This window comes from Sarcophilus harrisii, chromosome 4 (genome assembly GCF_902635505.1).
Source record: "Sarcophilus harrisii chromosome 4, mSarHar1.11, whole genome shotgun sequence".
In the NCBI taxonomy this organism is placed as follows: domain Eukaryota; kingdom Metazoa; phylum Chordata; class Mammalia; order Dasyuromorphia; family Dasyuridae; genus Sarcophilus; species Sarcophilus harrisii.
This window is the reverse complement of record NC_045429.1, coordinates 438356932-438379248: the sequence shown is the minus strand read 5'-3', so window position 1 is coordinate 438379248 and position 22317 is coordinate 438356932. Positions and strand designations below refer to the sequence as shown.

At 48.9% G+C, this 22317-nt stretch overlaps 1 protein-coding gene across 3 annotated transcripts in view; it reads right to left on the bottom strand.

Moving 5' to 3' along the window:
* DOC2B (double C2 domain beta) overlaps positions 1 to 22317 on the bottom strand; it is a 59211-nt gene that overhangs the window by 6644 nt on the left and 30250 nt on the right. For 2 of the 3 annotated variants that reach the window (XM_031967770.1, XM_031967771.1), the window contains exons 3-8: positions 17812 to 17886; positions 11968 to 12077; positions 9718 to 9844; positions 4920 to 5077; positions 2129 to 2210; positions 215 to 311 (exon numbers count right to left, since the gene is read on the bottom strand). In XM_031967770.1, the coding sequence (XP_031823630.1) occupies positions 215 to 311; positions 2129 to 2210; positions 4920 to 5077; positions 9718 to 9844; positions 11968 to 12077; positions 17812 to 17886 (649 nt within the window). Of the gene's footprint in view, positions 1 to 213; positions 312 to 643; positions 891 to 2128; positions 2211 to 4919; positions 5078 to 9717; positions 9845 to 11967; positions 12078 to 17811; positions 17887 to 22317 lie in introns of those variants that run through there. The other variant, XR_004234076.1, reaches the window with a different exon arrangement.

Sequence of the window (22317 nt, the reverse complement as noted above, 5' to 3'; positions counted from 1 at the left end):
TGCCCCCCTAGCTCTGACTGTGGGATTCTCTGCCCAAGGCTTCGGATGACATAATCGGTCCTCATAGAGTTGGTCTCCTGCACAGGAAGCTATGCTAACTCAGGTTGGAGTCCCTGTCCTTTTCCCTCATTTCTCGGCAGCTTTCCAAATCCCAGGAACCCCCTCTTCTTGCGCCCTCCTCCCCTGGGTGTCTGGGACCATTCCCTTTCCTTACCAATGAAATCATTGGATTTGCCGATATCGTAATCCCAAACAGTGACTTCCAGGGTCTTCTTAGCCAGGTCTCCGTGCTTAATTTCATAACAGAATTCCTGCCATCCAAAAACAAAAGAAGAACAAAGCTATCAGCAAGGCTTGGGTGGGCCAGCTAGGTCTGGCTCACTTACTGCACCCCCCCCCCCCATCCCAATCTTGAGACCGGGAATCAGAGAGAAGTTGCTGATGGATGTAGTGGGTGAGACGTCCATGCCTCCTCCAGACCCAGGGGGTTTTGGGACCTGCTCTGTGTAGCGGGGACCTTGGGTGTGTGCTGCTGCTAGGGGAAGGGTCCAGCTAAGAAGGGTAGGACCAGGTGAGTGACTCAGGAGAACCCGAGGATGTTAAGGGAGTTAATGAGAAGATACCTAAAAGTCTGGGATCTTACCAGATCCCTCAGTTACCCCAGGCTGGAAGGAGAGTTCAGAAAACTAGGACAGGGCAACTGGGGCTTTGGCTAAGGGACAGTGAGACAGCATTCATGGTCCCTTAGCGATAGAGAAGCAGCAGAACCCGACATCCAATTATGCAGAATAATTAAAGGAGGAAGGGACCAGATCGGTGGGCCGGGTTTCAAACACTGGCCTCCAACACATGGCGAGCGTCTTAACTGCTTTCAGCCTCAGTTTCCTCATCTGTAAAGTAAGGATAATCATAGCATCTTCCTCCCAGAGTTTTTGGGAGGATCAAACGAGATGCGTTATATAAAGTCCTTTGTAAACTTTAAGGTGCCCTAGAAACATGAGCTATTATTATTATTTATTCAAGCTCTATTTTCTCCTAAGGAGAATTACATTGACCTTATTCCCCATTCTTCTTCCCTTCCCCTGAGGTCCAGGAGCACCTGGGTTTTCAGTGGCTTATGTGTGACTTTGCATTCACAGCAGGTTTGTGGTCTGGGTGATTCACATGTCTGACCTGACCCCCTTGGGGTCCAAAACCCGCTTCCTGGGGGCACCGACCATGGCCTCCAGATGTGGGGTTCCTTGCCCTTGCCCTCCCTTCCCACCACGGTATCTGGTGTCGGGGCCTGTGTAATACTGTCATCTCACAATAAATTCCACGCCTGTCACCTTCACTCCATTTGAACTCCCCTCCCCTCCCTCCATCGATCCCTCCAGGCTGACTTATTCCCACAGCCATTCCCCACTTTCAGCCTTTCCCCTCCCTAATCCATCGTCCACAAAACCATTACAAACTGATTTCCCCAAATCACAGTTCTAACTGTGGCAAGAAGTTTCCCTCCCATTCAAGAAGCTTCAGTAGCTCCCTACTGCTTCTGCGGGGAAAGGCAAACTTTTCTCTTTGGGTTTTAATGCCCTTCTTAATTTGGCTTAAGCTTGTCTTTCCAGGTCCAATTTTCTCAAATGATTTAATATTTGTAAAGTGCTTATCCTAATACCTGGTGCTTAATAATAAATTAAGCTGCTTGATAATGTGCTTAATAAATGCTTATTCTTTTCCTTGCTTGCTTTTTGCCTTCCATATTCTCGTCAATCCAGTCTGGCTGCGATCCCTCCATAAACAATTTCTGCCCCTTTCTCTTTGCACCTTTGCAGAGGCTGGATGGAACCCTTCCCCTGCTTTCTGCTATTGACTGCCCCCAAATTATTTTGCAAATATATTTCTTTCATTTTTTTTTTTTTGTACATGTACTTTCCTATGTGGTGGGGACTGGACAAAGGTCTCCTGGGTGAATGAATCGGAGCCACTCTTTCATGGTGGAAGGCCAGACGTTCCTGGAAATTCTGCCCAGAGCCTGGTCCAGGGAATTCTGGGAATTTGCCCAGTCAGTCGGCCTCTTGCACTCAGGCTGGCATCACTCTGCAGGGCCTTGGGCCGCCCCCATTCTGTCTCCCCGCTCCCCTGGTACCTCATTAAATTCCGGATTCAGGGTTTTCTTCTTCACAGCTGTCTTGTGTTTGGACTTTTTGTCCACGTCCGGTTTCAGGTATCTATAATTATAACCAAGACACTGATCAGGATTGGGAAGCGTCAGGGTATTGGGTTGGGCTGGCTGGCTGGGAACTTTCGGCAGGTGAGGAAAGATTTCCAGGGATTTCCTTCACCAGGAAATCCACTTAAATTCAGCATTAGTCATACCATGATAGAGAGTTCTCACAACAATCTTTAGAGGTGTTACCATTCCCATTTTACAGATGAGGGAACTGAGACAGGCAGGAGTGAAGTGACTTGCCCACTCACATTATCCAGCACGTGTCACAAGTAGAGTTTGAATTCGGATCTCCCTGGCTTCAAGGCCGGCTCTCCAGCCGGTATTGTCCCCTGCCTCTCAGGCCAGTGATCTCCCACCTCTCATGATGATCACCCAGGTGACCCTATCCAAGTCACTACATCCACGGGGTCCCCAGTTTCCTTATTTGTAAGAATGAGAAGGCCGGACAGTTTGGCCTTTGAGGTCCCTTCCCAATCTAGACCTTATTGTCTTAAAAATTCATTTTTCCAGAAATATATATGAACTTTCATTTATAATTCCATTTCCAAGGACTATTTATAAAAAATAAATAGTAAATAGCATAACTGGCAGCTAGGTATTGCAGTGGATAGAGTGGGGAGCCTGGAGTTGGGAAGACTGGTTCCTGAGTTCAAATCTAACCTCCGTGAGACACTGGCCAAGTCGCTTAATCCTGTCTGCCTCGGTTTTCTCATCTGTTAAATGAGTAGAGAAGGAAAGGGCAACCACTCCAGAATCTTTGCCAAGAAAGCTCTACAACGGGGTTATGACTGAACTAACAATAGCAACAAAAAATAGGGCAAAGCTTTCTGCATCGGGAAAATGAGTGTGTCTGCATTTCCAGGTCAGGTTAGGTCTCACAAATTCTCTTTCTTTTGGGAGTCAGGCCCGGCAAATGCTCTGATGTGCTCACCCCACCGCCTCTCTCGGCGGAACATTCCCCTGCTTTCTGCTATTTCTGCCCCTAAGTAACTTTGCAAATATATTTGGTATTTTGATGTTCCACGAGCTTCACTATGTGGTGGGGACCGAATAAAGGCCGCGGGATGAATGACTCAGACCTGCTCTTCCGTGGTGGGAGACAAGGCGGGCATCCCGAGAACAGACACTGCGGGAACAAAGGCGCAGTTCCCCAGTTTGCTAAATGTTCTTTTCGGCGGGCTCATCGGCGCGCTCTTCCTTTCCCTAGAGGCAGGGCAGTCCAGTGGTGAGAACACCTAGAGACGGCCACCCCTGGGGTGCGGGTCCCCCCTGTCGTTTTACTGCAGGACTCTGGCAAATCGCTTTGATTTTCTCATCCAAGAGGAGGGTGAATCCCGGCGGCCTTGGAGGCGCTTCCCAGCTATAGATCTAGAAGCTAGGACTGGCTCCTCACAAGTTCTCATGGATTAAAGAGCTGACTGCGTGCCAGCCTGTGTCAGCAGAATCCGATTGGGGCGCCCTGGCTCCCAGGCCGGCTCTCCCGCCGTATTGCCCGCTGCCTCTGGGCCAGCCATCTCCCGCCTCTCATGATGATCAGCCGCGTGGCCCCGCCCAGGTCCCCACACCCACGGGATTACAACGGCTACGCGATGCGGGGAAACTGAGGGCGCCCAGGGAGTATCTGAACGCAAGTTACCCTGGCATTCCCAGGCCTGGCCGTCATCTACTAGTGCAGTTATGTGCGAACGGCAACGGGCCTTGTGAACACGAGGGGGCGCTGCGGCTCCACCGAGGGTGGCTCGCTTTTCTAAATCGCCACCCGAAGCCCCGGACCCGAAGCACGGAGGAGCCGAGCGGACGCCGGCCGGGGCTTCGCAATGTGCGGAGGGGGATTTCACATCCCGGGCCCATCCCGGGCGGAATCCCAGCCCGGGTGTTCCGCATTTCCCAGGGGCCCGACCCCGCGACCCCATCCGGGGTTTCCTGGCAGAGACACAGACGGCCCGCCCTTTCCCTTCCCGCGGCGCATCTCTGCCCGCCGCTCCTCCTCCCGGCAGCCTTCGCGTCCCCTCATGGCCCGTCTCCACAAACAGTTTTGCTTCTACCTCGGTAAAAAAAACTCTTGGGCCTGTGTCCCTGCCCCCGTTTGTATATTGTACCCCGTGACTTCCTCGGCCTGGCGCAAGGGCTTGGGAAAGAAGGGGAGGGTCTGACCGGTCCCAGGCGGCATCGGGCGGGGCACGAAGTGATGGGGAGGCCGGGAGGCTGGCGGGCACGTGCTGCGTTACCGGCGCTAAAGCCCCTGCGGCCCTTTGGGCTAGTTCGGCCCTCAAAGTTCTCGGGGACCATTTGTGCCCGACCCGGGGCAGAGCACGGCGAGCTCCCGTCGGTCTGATCAGCCGCGGCCCGACTCGCTGACACTGGACTCTGATAGAGTGATGTCATTTTGGGAGGCTTCGGAAAACCCCTGCTGCCCTGAGCGTCGCGGATGGCGCTGCCTAGTGGCCCTGGGGATCGCGGATGGCGCCGCCTAGTGGCCCTCAGGATCGCGGATGGCGCCGCCTAGTGGCCCTGGGGATCGCGGATGGCGCCGCCTAGTGGCCCTGTTCCCCGCGTGACTCGGCGCCGATCGCTTGCTACATACACTACGGGGAGTTAACTCATCCACTAAAGGAGGGATTGATGAGCCCGCCCTTGAGGCCCCCCCAGATCTCGGAGCCGGAAGGATGGGGGGGGATGCCCCGTTCGGGGTCCGCTTCCCACTTACATTTTCACGTAGGGGTCGGAGTATCCGTTGGCATCCATGGCCGCCAGGTGGGCACACCTCACGATGCCCACCAGCAGGCCCTGCTTCTGGGAGCTGTACTTGAGGGATATCAGGATCCGCCCTCGCTCTTCCAGGGACTTGTCTTCCGTCTTATCCACCTGGGGGGGAAGCACAGGGAGGGGGGCTAGGCCGGGGGCCTCCTGGGGCCGCGAGGACGGGCGGCCGGCCGGCAGGGGGCGCTCTGCCGGACCCACGGGAGCCCCGCGTTCGGCCCCCCCCCCCCAGAATAGCGGGGGCGTGGGGGAGGGAGGGCCGGAAGCCGGGACTCCTGAGCTCCTGGCGGGCCGCTGGGGACTCTGGGCACTTATTCTTCAGTGAAAGGGAGTAAGGCCACGCTTAAAGCTTTAGGACCCGGGGTATCGTCACCCAGCGTGGCCCGGGGCACAGGGGGGGGCCGGCGCTAGCCAGACACAGGGAGCTGCGGGTGTCCCTCCCCGGAGACAGGCCCCAGGTGGGGGAGGGAGGCGCCCGTTCCCCAAGGTGCGGACCAGGGCAAGATCAGAGTCACGCTGCTCATATTCATGCTGATGCTCTGTGGGCTTTCCTTCTGTTGAGGACACAGAGAGTGGGCTGGGAAGAGGAGGAGGGGGATGTTCCCCTACGCTCGCAACGTCAGGGGGGACTGAGGAACGAAGGGCTCCCCTCCCCCCATGCTGGGTGGCCCCTCGGTGGCAAACAGGGCGGCCGAGCGGCAGGAGGCGCTGCTCTCTGCCTCCTGGGAGGGAGCCTCTGCCTCACAAAGAGCGCCCAGACCCCTGGCCCGTAGCTCTATCGCTCCGCTGCGATGAAGACTTAAAAAAGACAGAACACCGCCCCCTGGCGGCTGGGGGGCACAGCGGGCGGAAGTCGGGAGGACTCATGTCCCTGACTTCAGACACTTCCTGGCTGGGTGACCCCGGGCACTCATTCCCCCCCCCCCCCCCCCCCCCCCCCCCCGTCTGCCTCAGTTTCCTCATCTGAAAAATGAGCTGGAAAAGGGAATGGCGAACACTCGGGTACTTCTGCCTGACGGGGTCCCGAAGGTTCAGACGGGCCTGAAAGGATGCCCCACAGATCTCGTCCCCTAACTAATGTGATATTGAAAGGAAAGGTGAGGAAGCTTCCCTTACCGATGCAGGCCCGAGGTTGGGCCTCCTGCAACTCAGAGTCATTCACATTCAAAGAGAAATGGATTCCGGTGCTTGGAAAACCACAAATGAACACTTTTCCTTTCCTTCCTTCCTTCCTTCCTTCCTTCCTTCCTTCCTTCCTTCCTTCCTTCCTTCCTTCCTCCCTCCCTCCTCCTCTCTGTTTCTTCCTTCATCCTTCCCTATCTCTTTCTCCCTTATCTTTTTCTCCTTTCTTTCTTTGTTCTTTTCTCTCTCTCTTTCCCTTCCTCCCACTTTATCTCTCCCCCTTCTCTCTCCCCTCTCTCCCTTCCTTCATTTGTTCCTTTGTTTGCTCTTTTCTTCCTCCCTCCCTCCTTTCTTTCTCTCCTTCCTCCTTTCTTTCTTTCTTTCTTTCTTTCTTTCTTTCTTTCTTTCTTTCTTTCTTTCTTTCTTTCTTTCTTTCTTTCTTTCTTTCTTTCTTTCTCCCTCCTTCCCTCCCTCCCTCTTTCTTTCCTTCCTTCCTCCCTCCCTCTCTTTCTTTCTTTCTTTTCTTCTTTCTGGAATTGCAGTTAAACAACTTGTTCAGGATCACACAGCTAGTAAGTGTCTGAGGCCAGATTTTAATTCAGCTCCTCCTCCAGGGCTGGAGCTACTTAGCTGCCTCTAAAATTTTTCTTACACATTTTCCGATGACATTTTAATCTAGTTCTGGGACAGTTTAATCTGGAATGGTGCTCAGTGCATTGACCTGAGGATGGTGCGTTTATCTTCTCTGGCCTAGATGCCCACCCTGAGGTTAAGTGACCACCCAGGGCGTCTCAGGAGCAAAGGGGCACCCGAGGGAGGTCTTCCCGGCCCTGTAGCCATTCTGCCATGCTGACTCTCTTATCAAAGAAACTGAAGCCACAGCAATGATTCTGAATTGCAAGTCCCAATACTGAATGGTTGCCTTTCTGTAGCTTGGGATTTGCAAAGCACTTTACAAATGGAACCATTGTCCCCAAATCTACTGGTATTGAACTCCCTCCTGATGGTGAAGAAGGTCCTGTCCTTCATGACAGTCAAAGGCACTGCAGGCTTTGCCCATCTCTCTTTGAGGACTCTCCATGTGAGAGGCTTCTTCAAGCAATGAGAGAGAAACCAGGTGAAGCGAACCCCACTTCAGCTCGCTGAAGGGAAAGACTGGGATGCCGTGAAGGGGAGCTGGCAGTCTTGACCCTACTTCCAGTGTGCTACTCTGGGGACTTCTGGGAGTTTCCCCTTAGGTGAGATCTGGGTCCCGCAATCTTGGTTGAGCTCAGTGGTCTCACTCCCAATGGGAGAGCTCCTTCACTCTGTGTTGTCTGCCATAGATTCCCTCCCTCTCTGATTTGTTTTGCTCTGATCTGGATAAAGGGGCTTCCTTGCTATTCTATGTATGTTTGTTGTGGATTGGTATTAGGTGGGAAATGGGCAAGCGTGGGGCTCACCTCCCCAGGTAACCAGAAGTTATGTGGAACAAATCATGTCCTCCAGATGGACAGTGTTTAAGGGAGCAGATAAATACACCACTAGTCTACGGCTCCCTTTCTCCTGGGAGAGCTGAGTGGCCCTTCGCTTGAGCATCCCGCTTCCCTTCCTGCCAAGAACAAGAATCTCCCATTGGGTTCAAGGACAACTATCTAGGGATGTCGGCTCCGCCTCCCTTCGAGCCACACACAAGGACTGGGGGCTTCATTACATATGTGGAGCCTCCAACCCTCTATTGGCACATAAAGATCTCATTTGATCTCAACAACCCTGGAAGGCAAGTGCTGTTATTTTCTCCATTTTACAGATGAGGAGACTGAGGCAGACTCCAGATTTAGAAATCTATCTACTAGGTCATCCACACAGAATGTATATATAAGGATCAGGAGGATATGCTGGGGAACCGGCTAGAATGGGTCTCATTGAGACCTGCTTGGCCACTGACCTGTGTTACTATGGGTAGCTCTTCATTAATATGAAGAGAAAGTGTATGATGAATAACTGGGATTATACTTCTCTCCTCTCTCTCTCTCTCTCTCTCTCTCTCTCTCTCTCTCTCTCTCTCTCTCCCCATCTTTCTCAATTTTTTCTCTCTCTTTCCCTACCTCTTTCTATGTTTCTGTCTCCTCTCCATCTTTCTCAATTTCTCTCTTTCCCTACCTCTTTCTATTTCCCTCTCTCCATCTTTCTCTCTGCCTCTCCCTCCCTCTTTCTATTTCTATGATTCTCTCTGTCTCTTACTCACACTTTCTGGGAGCTGAGAGGCTCAGAACTCTACCGTGACCAGATGAGGCCTTCCAAGGCAGCCCAGCAAGAATGGGCCAATGGGACTTGGGAGAGCTCTCCTGTGTCCCATTTTTTGGTATTCCTGAAAGGCACAGCCATCTCTGCAGGATTCTATCATTGTATACCAAGTCTAGCTTTTCTTTTCCTTGAATCTCACCCCTGTTTCTCTCTGTGTGTGTCTCTGTCTCTGTCTCTGTTTCTCTCTCCTCCCTGTGTCTCCTCTGGCTGCTGGCAGTGGGGATCAGACTTAGAGCAGAAGTTCCTCACCCAAACGTCCTGATTTATTTCCTGATTGAGCTGTCACTTTGATGAACAAGACTTTCTCTCTTTGTCTTCAGTTTAGAATTTCCTCACTGTGGCCAACACATTTTGATTATAGACAGCAAGGTGGTGTAATGGGCAGGCTGGTGGTCAGGAAGACTTGACCGCAGGCCCGGCACTCCTGTGCCCCGAGCTACCCCATGGCACTTAAGAAATACTCATGGAAGGACAGCTGGGTGGCGCAGTGGGTAGAGCACCAGCCCTGAAGTCAGGAGGACCCGAGTTCAAATGTGGTCTCAGACATTTAACTCTTCCCAGCTGTGTGACTCTGGGCAAGTCACTTAACCCCAATTGCCTCAGGGAAAAAAATGCTCATGAACTGATTGATTTTTTTGGTAGAGGGAGCTTCCTCACTACCCTATGAAATGCAACAGAGTCTTGTCTCTGGGGTTGGACTGTGAGCTTCCTTGAGGGCAGAGACCATGCCTGAGAGTGCTCTAAGTTTCACAGGACCTTCCTATGCTTGGTCATGACCGAGTCACTCACAATGAACCCACTGACTGAGAGGGCAGGAAGCTACCCACTGACACTTTGTAGTTGGCTGCTAGAAACATATGAGGGAATCTCTCAGGGCTGGAGGATCACAGATCTGGAGCAGAAGAGGCCATCTAGTCCAACCCTCCCATTTTACAGAGGAGAAAACTTTGCCCAAAGTCACAGAAGGGAAGCATCAGAGGTGGCATTTGAACCCAGTTCCTATCATTTTGAGGGCAGCTGAATGTTAGCATGCTGGGCCTGGAGTCAGGGAGAATCATCTTCCTAAGTTAAAACCTGGCTTCAGACACTTACTAGCTGTGTGACCTTGGCCGAGTCACTTCACCCTGATTGCCTCAGTTTCCCCATCTGTAAAATGAGTTGGAGAAAGAAGTGGCAACCACTCCAGTACCTGTGCCAAGAAAGCCCCCAAATGGGAATCACAAAATCTCTCCTTCTAGAACCATTCCTCACAACACGGCCTCCCATATCAGAACTCGGCTGCTTTATTCTGGCTCTATGAGGAATCGGCCGCCGGAGGCTCCCTGAGCTTTACTCACTGGCAGCTGTTTTTCCAAGCAGATGCTGAAGGTCTTGGTCTGGTTGGGTTTTAGTTTTTTCAGGGGGATCCGGGTCTCCCCGATGAACTCATTGTGGCGGAATTTGTCCTCGTCACAGACGGAAATCCTGGAAAGGAAGACAGGTTATTGTTACGGAGCGGAGTCAGGTGTATCCGGGGTTAATTAAATAGAATTTAATTAATTAAATTAATTAAATAGGTCGAAGGGAGGGGCAGGAGGAGCTGTGGAGGGGAGAAGGTTCTGCCCATATTCTCTTCTCTAAGAGGAGGCAGAGGGAGCCCAAGTCAAGAAGGCTGGGTGAAGGCCCTCTTACCCTAGTATTAATCTGAGTCCCTGAGGTAAATGAATAGAAATTGAGCCCTGGGAGACTCGGATTCTAATCCAGCATCATGTGAATCTATAAGTCACTTAACTTTTTGGCAACAAACTTATTAACAGGAATCGCCTCCTGTCTTGGTGAAGGGATTTTCTTCTTCTGGGACTTCCCCATGACGATGAAATTTAGTCCCTATCCCTTAAAGCTCACCTCCTACAAGAAGTCTTCCTGCATTAACCTTAATCTGATTCTGTTCCCTCATCCTAAATCCCTTCTCTGCTTCTGTATTGCTGTGATGTCTCACTGGGATTCAGTTGCAGTGTATCAGTTTCCTCATCTGTAAAAATGGGTATAACACTTTTTTTTTTAAAGGGTTGCTGTTTTCCTCCTCTGCCACCCTCCAATCTATCCCTCCCTTCCATTGCCTGGGCTGCCCCCAATTCCCTCCATGTCTCCTCCTGTAATCCCCAGTTTCCTTCAAGGTTTGCTTGATTTGCCACCTCCTCCAGGAATGACTTCATGATTGCTCTAGTTGTTCACGCCGAAATGGGAGTAATCAGTAATTATAGATTTATACAGATTTTCATGCATCCAGTGGGACATAAACTAAAGCAAACCTTTCTGTCCGTGTATCCCCGGTGCTTAGCACGGTGCCTGGCATACAGTAGGAGCTTAATAAATGTTTACTCATTCCAGCTAACTTATGGAGCAAACATTTACTAAGTGCCAGAATGGGGATACAAAAACAAAGTTCTCCCTGCCCTCCAGGAGTGTAAAATGTAGGGTGAGTTAGGGGAGGGGATATTATAAACCCAGAAATAAATACAGAATAGAAATGAGTGATTTTTGGGTGGGAAGGGTACCAAACTTTGGGCATCTGTTAGACTTCCTGAAGGAGAGGGTGCTTTAGCTGAGCTCCCAAGGAAGCTGGGGATTTGATGATGGGGAGAAAAGGAAAGGAGGAAGGGGTCGGTGTGGGGTATGGAGCACAGAGATGGAGCTGGAACATTCTCTGCAGAGAACAGCAAGTGGGGCTCTCTGCCTGGAAGGCGCAGCTTGGTAAGAAGAGAAACGTGTTTTAAGTCTGGAAAGGGAGCCCAGAGCCAGGCTGTGAAGGGCTTGAAAGCTCAAACTTTATTTCATCCAAAGGTATCAGATCATTTTCCAGACGCCACCTAGCCCAGTCCCTTTACAGATTGGGAAACTGAGGTCCAGAGGGACTTGCTCAAGGTTATATCCAGAAGAGTAGGGGGGGGGGAAGGGGAGGATGATTTGAATTTAGGAACACAGACTCCAAAACCAGAGTTTTTCCCTGAAGTAAGACAGGAGAGAGCCACTGAGGTTTCCTGAACAGGAGAGTGACATGGTCAGAATAGAATATAAAGTGCTTTCTTTCTTTCTTTCTTTCTTTTTTATTTTATTTTTTAAATATTTTTAAAAATAAAGTGCTTTCTAACACTAGATAAATGCCAGTTGCTATACTAGTCATCATCAGTGGTAGTAATGATAATAACCTTGCCCAATGGTGCAGATTTAGGGGACAATGTTACACCTAAATGCTTGATCCCCCTGGGATCCCGATGCTCTGTTTCTCAGATAAATTTGCCTGGGCAAAGACTGACCCTCCAGGCCAGATTTGCTGCCCAGGCTCTCTCCGTCTCCCCCTTTCCCTCCCCTGCCAGGAGAGCCATTTCTCCCAGCAGCCCCCACTGTGTTTGGATTGAACAAGCTGCTGCCTGGCTCTCCTGCCTGGCTGCACTTGATAATTTTACACAGACCCAGAAAATAGAGACAAGTTATTAGGGAAAAAATGGTTCTTGAAGCTGAGACTACATCAGCTCTTTCTAGCTCAGCCCTGCCCGGAAGAACAAAAGAGGGAGGGGGGGCCGCAGCCAGCCCAGTGGGAGATTCACCTGAGGGTCTTCCGAATCATATCTTCGTCAGTGATTCCATAGTAGGTGAGGGTCTCGTTCCAGGTGGGGTTTAGGGTATTCCGAAGGGTTTTTGTTCTGAGTTTATTTGCCTGGAAATAGGAGAAAAAGAAAAAAAGATAGAGGAGATAAGGAAAAAAAAAAAGAAAAAAGGTAGAGGAGATAAGGAAAAAAAAAAAAAAAGAAAAAAAGGAAAAGGGAAAAAAAAAAAAAGGCAGAGGAGATCATTATGGCCTGGAGAAAAGCTACAAGATGGCCCAAAAAACAGCCAGAGGGATCAGCTGCTTTCTATGCCCCGGGGGCTCGGGACAAGCTGGTCCCCTCAGTGCTTCCCATGGCAGGGCCCCGGAGGCAGAACTGTGGAGCTGGCAATCCTGGCCCAGGAGCACCCAAGCTGCCAGCCCCCAGACCTGGGGGAAGGGGGGGGGGGGGGGGGGAGAATTGTCCTTGGCTCCCAGCTGCTCTCAGGACTGGGAGCATCATTTACCATCAGAGCAGATTTCACTTCCCCATGGTTCCTTGTCTCAGGGGAGAAATAAAGTCTTCTAATAGTGATTCATTTGTCGAATGAAAAATGTAGTCCTTGATGCAGGCTATTAGCCGGGGCCCCTTCCCCCAGGAGGGAGGAGGGCTTGCTGATGGAGACAGCCCCGGTGACTGATGTCTCCTTTTGAGACCACTGGAATTCAGGGCAATTCTAGCGAGGCCTCCGCTTCACCTTCCGTTGGGGGCTTGGGCTCGGGCTTCCCTGCTTCCTTTGGGCACCCCGGAGGAAAGGCCCGGAGCCTGCCATCTGGGAGCCATCCATCTTCACCTTTTCCTTTGTTTCCCCCGGCACAGCTTCAATTTGACTTCATGTCAAAATATAACATCCTTCCCGAGTCCCCTGAATTGTGGTTGGACTCATGGGGGTATATTTTTCTCGCCTATCCAAGGCAGGTCCCATTTGTTTCTGTATCTTCAGCACTAAGTCTGGTGCCTGCTGCATCATGGGAGCTTAATAAATCGTCCTTCCTGTGGCAGGACCTTCATTCTCCTGAAGAGGGACCTCAGGATGACAGTGGGTTTTTGTATGGGTGGGTATGTTTATTAAACCAATTTCTATAAAATCAGCAAATCCTAGATTTGGAATAGCGAGCGTGAGCTAATCGGGAAATCTGAACAGCGCCAAACTGGCAGATTTCAGGCCTTAGGAAGCAGGAGAAGGAGCTATGGCTCCGTGAGCCTCACCCAGGGCGTCCCTGCCTGGCCAGACCCTCAGCCCCACATGTATGTACAATTACCTCTCGGAAGCACCCCCAGGGACTCATGGTCTGGGGCTCCTCCTTCTGCAGAGAGGTACCAGAGGATTGCTCTGGTACACACAGGATGGGGCCGAGAAAGCCACGGGTGTTAAAGGGGCCATTCTAGGCAGGATGCAGAGAGCCATCTACACCTGTGGGAACCGAGCGTGGACCACAACACAGCGTTCTCTCTCTTTCTGTTGTTGTTTGCTGCATCTTGTTTTCCTTGTCAGGTTTTTTTCCCCCCTAAATCCTATTTTTCTTGTGCAACAAGATAACTGTATAAATATGTATGTATATAGTGTATTTAACATATACTTTAACATATTTGATATGCATTGGGACTACCTGCCATCTGGGGGAGGGGAGGGAGGGAAGGAGGGGAAAAGCTGGAATAGAAGGTTTTGCAAGGGTCAGTATTGGAAAATTACCCGTGGATATGTTTTGTAAAGAAAAAACTTTAATAAAAAAAGAGAAAACCAGGACAGGACAATGGAGGTCTTGCTAGAGAGACATTACTCAGGGGCAGAGAAATGAAGGGGATGGCCCTTTGTCGGGGGCAATGTGTAACTACTAGACTTCTAAAAAGTCTGATCCTGTGTGTGAACCAGGGCCTGTTTTCATAGGATTGCCTGATCCTAAGAAAACTCAGCATGAGTGGGTAGGGGTACCCTCATGGGAGAGGGCTGGGGGTGATCATAGCTTCCCTTTGATTATTCCCCAGCCTCCAGAGTGGGGGGCCATTGGCAGCCTGGGTGCCTGCCCCTCTGAATCTCTGCTTCCTGCTGTCAGGGCTGATGGCAAACACAGAATGCCTATTGTGCCTGTGTCTGCGAGGGCTTTGGAGCAGAACTCGGAACCCCCAGGGAACCCACAAGATCACATCTTCCTTTGTGAAGCAGGAGGAAGCCAAAGGAGTCTGGGAAGGCAGACATCAAGCCAGTCCCATTCAGTCCCGGTCTCAGCGATGTCAGCTCTTTCTGTACTTTGTGGGGCGCTCACACAGTGATGGTCTGTCTGCTCCGCATCCCAAAGCTGTGAGGTGGGGGGAGCAGGCCAGGGAACCTCTGAGACTCCGAGTGAGCGGGTACACATTCTGAGTATTTTGTCAAACAGAATTTTAGTGAGGTGCCACGGCCGCTGTCCCAAAGTGGGCTCTGGGATCAGATCTTTAGCTCATATGACTGTTTTGTAGCATTGAGAAGGGACTCCCCATTTTACAGATTAAAAATGAGATGGAGAGAAATGGAGAGACCTCTAAGTGTCTGAGGCAGGCTCCCACTCAGCTCTGCTTGATTCCAAGCATCAAAATCTGTCCCCTGCATCTACTCCCTGGACCTCAGTTTCCTCATTTGTAAAATGAGCTCTCAAATGATGATCTTATATTTTATTTTATCTTTTTCATCTGTAAAACAAAGGGGGTAGAATAGAAGGCCTTGGGAATCCCTTTCAACTCTAAATCTAGCACCCGGTGATCCTTCCCCTTCCCTCTTCCCTTTGTCTCCTTCCCACCCGGCCCAGCTCCCTGTCCATCCCCACCCCCTGCTGGGACCTAAGCTGGGGGTGGGCCTTCCCAGCACCTTGCCAGTGCTGCCCTGAGCCTGATTACTTCAGGAGTTGGAGGGAGGCTGGGAAAGGTAACTCAATTAGGAGGAGGAGAGAAAAACCAGGACACCAAAGCCCAGTTTCAAGGCTGGCCTGCGGAACAGGACCGGGACATTGTGACTCAGCAGAGAGCCTGGGCAGCTGTCAATCAGCTCGGTCTGTTTATGTCCCAGGCACTCACCAGCCCCTCCGCTGCTCATCCTTTCTCAGGAGAGCAGCTCCCCTCACCCTGGCTGACTGATCTTTGTTCTGGAGTGGGCAAGTGGGGGAGATTGGGGGGTGTTTTCAGAAGCTTCTAATTGTGCTTTGGAGGGCTCAAGAGGAATTCCCAATTACAAAGTCACTTTCTTTGGTCCTCAGTTTCCCCATCTGTGCATAATTATAATTAATGTTTATATTTGTTTCTTGAGACTGAGTCTTTCTCTCCTTCTTCCCTTCTTCCTCCTCTTCTTCTTTTGGTAAGACAGTTGGGAGTTAAGTCCCTTGCCCAGAGCCACACAACTAGTAAGTATTAAATGTCTGAGGTTAGATTTGAACTCAGGTTCTCCTGACTCTAAGACGGATGCTCTATCTTGCCAGGCTGGATCTACTCAGGAACCAAATCAGCTCATCTCTCCTTATGGGAGCCTAAGTCCCACTCTCAGAGGCTTCCCATCCTGGTGTTGACACCTAATGGGGCTAAGCCTCCCATGGGAGCCCTTGCTGTCCCCCAAACCTAGAATACTCTGTCCCCTTACCCAGACTTTTTGGGATCCTCCGTTTTCTCCAGGCCTCAGCCCAAATGAACCTTCTGGAGGAGGCCTTTCCCAGCTCCCCCAGCTCTAGAGCCATCTCTTCTGAGACTTTGTTCCATGCATTCTGTATATATCTTGTGTATAACTAATTTTTACATTTTATCTCTCCTGCTAGAATATCAATACTTGAATACAGGGACAGTTTTTGCAGTGACTTTAGAATGAAAGATCTGCCCTTCACTGCCCCGGAGAAACCTTTCAGCTCCAGAGCTAAGATTCTCTGGTTCTCTTGGCAATGGGGGCTATTGAATGTTTCTGAGCAGAAGAGCAAAGACACGAGAGCTGTATCCCAGGAGGATGAAGAAGTGGAGTATTTTTTTTTTTTTTGGCAGTTAGGGGAGGCTGGAGGTGGGGAATCCAGTTAAGAGTCCATGGCAATACTCTTGGCAACAGATACTGAAGCCCTAAGCTAAAAAGGTTGCTGTGGGAATTGAAAAGATGAAACAGACTGGAGAGTTCCTTCAGAAGTAGACTTAAAGGAAACTTTTTTGGGCAACAGATTAGATGGGGTTGGGTGGGAAAGGGAGAAAGAAAGGGTAGCCAAAGTTTTCTGCAGTTAGTTCACGTGGGTGCGTTGGGCGCTGGTTGTGTCATTGACAGAGCCAGGAAGAGGAGAAAGTTTTAGGGGAAAAAGAATGGCCCTTGGAGAGAACCATCTTCATCCAGAGAGAGGACTGTCGGGACTGAATGTGGATCACAACATAGTTTTTTGACATTTTTTTTGCTTGCTTTTTGTTTTCTTTCTCTTTTTTCTCCCCATTTTGACCTGATTTTTCTTGTGTAGCAGAATTGTGAAAATGTGTATAGAAGAATCAAATGTGTTTAAGATATATTGGATTACTTGCTGTCTAAGGCGGGGGAAGGAGGGAGAATAATTTGGAACACAAGGTTTTGCAAGGATGAATGTTGAAAAGTATCTTTGCATGTATTTTGAAAATAAAAAGCTATTATTTAAAAAAAGAAAAGAGATTGCTTAACTCCTCAATCTCCTTATCTGTAAAACAAGGAGATTAGATGCAATGTTCTCAAAAGTCTCTCCCAGCTCTCCTACAATTCACATTTCTTTATGGATATGTCTTATGTGACCAGGAAACTTTTGGGAACATGGGTCAGAGCTAAACTTGTCAGTGATTCACTTGAAAAATAAAACAAAAATGCTGCTGGGATGAATGTCTCTTTTGTGAGGACCAGTCTCTATGACTTCAGAAGACTTCCTTAGCATGTTGGTCAATGAAACACTTCAAGAACACTGACTGAGATGGAGAAAGAGTAAAAGCTGATTCAAGTCACAATCCCTCAAGGACAAAAGTTAGTCTAAAGAGCAGAGCTGATTTTGTAAGGCTGTTCCCCCTGTCCCATGCAAGCTTCCAGCAGAGGAGAGAGAAGATTTTCTATCCAGTCTCATTCCTTGGCCTATCATGGCTTCTGCGGACACTCCAGTGGGCTGCTATGATAGCTAAAGCATGACTCTAGATTCCCAAGCCTGGGCTCAAATCCCACCTGGGGCAGCGGGCAAGTCTTTCGACTATCCTGGATCCCAGTCCCAACAGCCCCCCAAATAATGAGGAACCTTCCAACTAATGTGGAAAGAATGAGAAGAGCTCATCTGTGAGAGGCAAGTGGCTCTTGGGTAGAGAGCAGAATTTCTCATCAGGAAGCTTAGGTCCCAGTTCTGCCTTGGACACATCCTGGGGTTTGACCCTGGCCAAGTCACTTCTCAATACCTCAGGAAACTAGTGGGCTGGAAGTTGCAGAATCTTTCCTGGGAGAGGGACTTTCCTCACCCAGAATTCCCTATACCAAGTTCTAAAGGCTCGCCTGTTGGTAAAATTTTATATATACTTCTCAGTCGATCTTCACAACCCTGGGAAGCTATTATGCTAGTGTTGTGATTCTCATGCCCTCTCCATGTAGGAATAAACATTCTGGTGTTGACAGTGATTCACTCAGAGTGATTCACCCATAGTTAGTATCTGGGGTGATATTTGAACTCAAGACTTCCTGGCTTCTAGGACCTCTCTAGCCCACCAGGCTGACCCTGTCTGCCCTGCCACAGCCTAGGTTGGGGGTCAGGGAGCCTTCTGGGGCCAGGAGACTGCTCAGGGATTGGCTTGCCTGCAGCAGGAGAAAGAGGTGGCTCTTACCTTACTTGCTCCCGGGAGCAAATGCAGTTTGACATATGGATCTGCCAGCCCATTATGGTCCATTGGCTTCAGTCCCTTAATAAAAAGAGAAAAACAAAAGCCATTGAATTGATTATGACAAAGAACAGCCCATGATCACCTGGACTTGTGGCTAAGCAGACATCATGGAAACTGACTCCCACTGAAATCCACCTCCACACTCGGCTTCTGCCCGCCCTCGGGTTCTCTGAGAGCTCAGCAAAGCCCACGTGGACTCAGGAGCTCTGGCCAGTCCTCTGTGGCTAGGCCCTGGGACAATCAGGGAAAGGGGCAGGCCCCGTGGTCAGCCTCCGCGGGGGCACTTGGTCTTGCTCTGTTTTTTATAAAACCACTGACCACACCCTTATCTCCATGTGGCCACCTCCCAACAGGGACAGCGTCAGAGTGGATCGACTGGGGCATGATGGTCCCCACCTCTGGAGAAGGACTCAAAGCTGGAGTCCCCCTCCCACTGGGTAAGAAGAGCCTTCCTTTGTATTCCCAGTGTTGAGTACAGTGCTGGGCACTTGGTCTACAAAGGACTTGGGGTAGTTCTGTCTCACTTAAATTCAATAGATGAATTAAATTGGAATGGCAGCCAGTCCATCCTATGTGTCCTTTCTCCTCTCAAGGAAGCTTCCTCTTTCTTTTCCTTCCTTCCTTCCTTCCTTCCTTCCTTCCTTCCTTCCTTCCTTCCTTCCTTCCTTCCTTCCTCTCTCTCTCCCTCCCTCCCTCCCTCTGTCCCTCTCTCCCTTCCTTCCTTCTTTCTTCCCTTTGTTCTTCCTTTCCTTCCTCACTTCCTCCCTTCTTCCTTCCCTCCCTCTCTTCATTCCTTCCCACCCTCTCTTCATTCCTTTTTCCCTTCTTCTTCTCTCCCTCCCTTCCTCCCTTGACTCTGAGAAAGGATCTTCTCTTTCCTGAAACTGCAGGAAGGGAAGAAGAAGCGGAGTTGGAATGAAAAATATAAAACTGGCTTTAGAATTGGAAAGGAAGTCACCCTTGAGTGCTCTAGTAGAGTCCCATCTGTCAAGTACCAAAGTTTTCTCATTGACTGCATTAAAATTGATCAAAGACTAGCACTAGACCTGAAATCCCACATTTTTTATATGAGAGAAGTTGATTAAACTGTTGGGGTTTTTTCCTTTTTGGATAGCTTTTGTATTATTGCTTACAAATCTATATTTCAGAATAGCTCACAGGCATATTCAAGATTGCTCATATTGTAATCAATTTAAAAAATCTTCATGGCCTACAGTCGTACGGATTTCTGATTATGTAGCCTAGTGTTTGGGGAGGAAGAAAATTAAAAAAACTCTCCTGAATTTGGATCCTTCATTTAGTCCTGTATTGACCCTTTACAATGGGGTAAATTGAGGCCCAAAGAGGGAAAAATGACTTATTTGAGTTACCAGATGATAGATAGAAGGATAGAGAGTATTTATTAGGCTGTTACTATGTGCCCGAGGATGTAAAAGCAAATCTCTGCTCTTATATGGTGAGCTGGGGCTCTCTGAGGGATCTGGATCATTGAGCTGTGGGTATTTTGTGATGTTTCCTGCTGGATGCTGTTGGTTTTTCAAACTCTTGGTAAGTATTCCTTTCTATCAGTAAGATTAGTAAGAGGAATACTAAAATGCACATTTAGACATTGCTTTACGATTTACAAAGCATTTAATGCGCTACTCAATCTGGCCCTGGCCTACCTTGCTAATCTTATTAGATACGATTGGTCATGAATACCATAGTATGGCCAAACCACCCTAATTGCTGTTCCCTCATCTTCTACCAATTTTCTCAGGCTGGAAATGCCCTCCCCCTCTCTGTCTTTTAGAATCCCTAATTTTCACCAGAGCCCAGCTCAATTGCTGGCTCCTATAGGAGCCAGATTAAATTTATGTGTGTGTGTGTGTTTGTGTGGGAATAAATAGCTGTCCTATACTTAATACCCTTTTTTGTGCGGGAGACCCTACACAGGAATCACATCAGGGCTTTAGGGTAAGGATGTAATGCTCCAGGACTGAATCTGATCCTCGTTTGCATCCAGAGCTGAGGGAAGCCCCGAGTGGTGAGCCCAGAGCCTCGCCTAGATCCCGGGCAATCGTGTTACACATGTATTTTGTATCTGCTACGTGTCATTTTGTTTTCACTGATACAATGTGGACTTCTTGAGAACAGGAACTCTTTTTTTTTTAAGTCTTTGTTTCACTAGCACCCAGCACAGTACCAGGCATACAGTAGGTTCTTTATAAACATTTGTCAATGGGCTGAACAAGAAGTTATCTAACCCAGTCCTTTCATTTTATAGAGAAGAAAGTTGAGAACCAGAGGGAGCTCGAAGTCACCAATCTTTACCTCTCTAGCCCGGAATCCTGGCCTGGCTCTTGTCTAGAGTATCCCCATCACAAAGGGCATTAAACAGCAACAAAGTGAGACCGGGGGTCTGGGGGTCTGGTACAGGAATGCAGAATGCCCCCCGATATAGCTTAGTGTGGACCCTTTAGCCCGGTGATGGAGCCAGCGCTCGGGCAATGCCATTTTGTTTTCCAAAGGGATGGATTGAGAAAGGGTTCTGGAGATTGTCATTGGTGGATAATTAGGTAAGTTACAGGCCTGTTGAATGTCAGCAGTAGAAGGAACCTTAGAGCTAAGCTAGTTCAATTTTTTTCTTTTTATAGAGGACAAATCAGAAAATAATAAGATCTAATACTTATATGGTTTTTAAAGGTTAGCAAAGTATGCTGCAAATGTTATCTCATTGGGTCCTCAACCATAGCTTTTGGTGCCTTTGATGTGTGTGTGTGTGTGTGTGTGTGTGTGTGTGTAACATATATATATATATATATATATATATAAGATAGATAGAGAAAGAGAAAGAGAGATAGATAGAAGATAGAGAGAAAGAGAGAGAGAGAGAGAGAGAGAGAGAGAGATGGACGGATGAATCTTAATTATGTGATAAATTGGCACATATATTTCTTCACTGGCTGGAAATGTTTTCTGTAGCTGGATCAGCCGTGTGCAAGCAGGTGTGGTCCTTTCAATATCGACTTCAGACAGATCCAGGAAATCTCATTCATGTGTTTACTTCAGAGCCCTGCTAAGATGCTATTATCTAATTGAGGTCCTTTGTTATTCCCCCTCTCCCTACTGCATTTTCTCTCTGGAAACCACTTTGGTTAACATTTTATAATATTTAACTATATACATGTTTCATATTCCTTCCCCTTCCTCCCCCCAAAAAACTTCTTTTTGAAGACAAAGATTCTTGTTTGTTTGTTTGTTTTTTGGTAATTGTGTCCCCATCATTTAGTATTGTTCTGGTAACTACTAGGTGCCTAACTCATGTTTAATTGAGTTGACCTGAACATGTATTTGTTTTTTATTTCCTTAAAGCTTTTTAATTTTCTTTTTTTTCTTTTTTGCTAAGGCAAATGGGGCTAAGTGACTTACCTAGGATCACACAGACACAAAGTGTTATGTGTCTAAGATCAGATTTGAACTCAGGTCCTCCTGACTTCGAGGCTGGTGCTCTATCCACTGCACCACCTAGTTGCCCCAAGCTTTTTAATTTTCAAAACACATACATGGATAATTTTTCAACTTTAACCCTTGCAAAATCTTGGGTTCCAATTTCCCCCCTTCTTCCCTCTCCCTCCCCTAGACAGTCAGTAATATTTTATATGTTAAGCATGGTAAAAATATCAAAGCCTTCTCTCGTCTCTTAGAGCTGCTCTCTGTCTTCTAAAGGCCCAAGTTAATGCATTCAATTTTGGAGCTTCTTTCCTAGGGCTAAACAGTTCTGACTGGTGAAAGAGTGAGTGTAAACTGACCTAGTGCACAGTCTTCAGGGCATCCATCATTTCTGAGCACCTTGCCCTCTGCCCTGCTACTGCGGGCTCAGACACCATGTCCATCCTTAACACACCCCATCTATCATTACAGGAACAAATTGATTCTCCTATTGCTTCTGGGAAGGACGTGTCAGTCAATTATCCTAAGCTTCCACTCACCTTCCCTGAGACTCTGGGGCCCAAACTCCCTTCCTGGGCCACCGCTCTTCTACATGGGCTGTTTCCCCCATTAGAAGGGAAGTTCTTTGAAGTCAGGGGCCATCTATCTCCCTTTTGCACATGTATCTCCAATGCCCATTCAGTGCATAGAGTAGGCACTTAAATGCTAAATAAATAAATGCTTGCAGTCATTTCTTAAGTCGATCCTGGTTCTGAGTCCTGAGGTCCCGAGGATCCCAGTCCTCCACACTCAGCCTGATTTTGGCACGATCCCTTCCCTGGCCTAAGGCTCTCCTTCCTGCAAAAACAAATAAGCCCATGTCTCTTATGGTTTTCCCTCATTTGGAAAGTTCTTTCACTAACACCTGCTAAGACCCAGACTCCAAGCTGGTTTGCCCACGGAGTGGAAACCAATTGTCCCCTGGGTCCCAGGAAGCCGGCCTGGTTTGGCCAGCTTCACTGTGGGCACCAGAGGGCA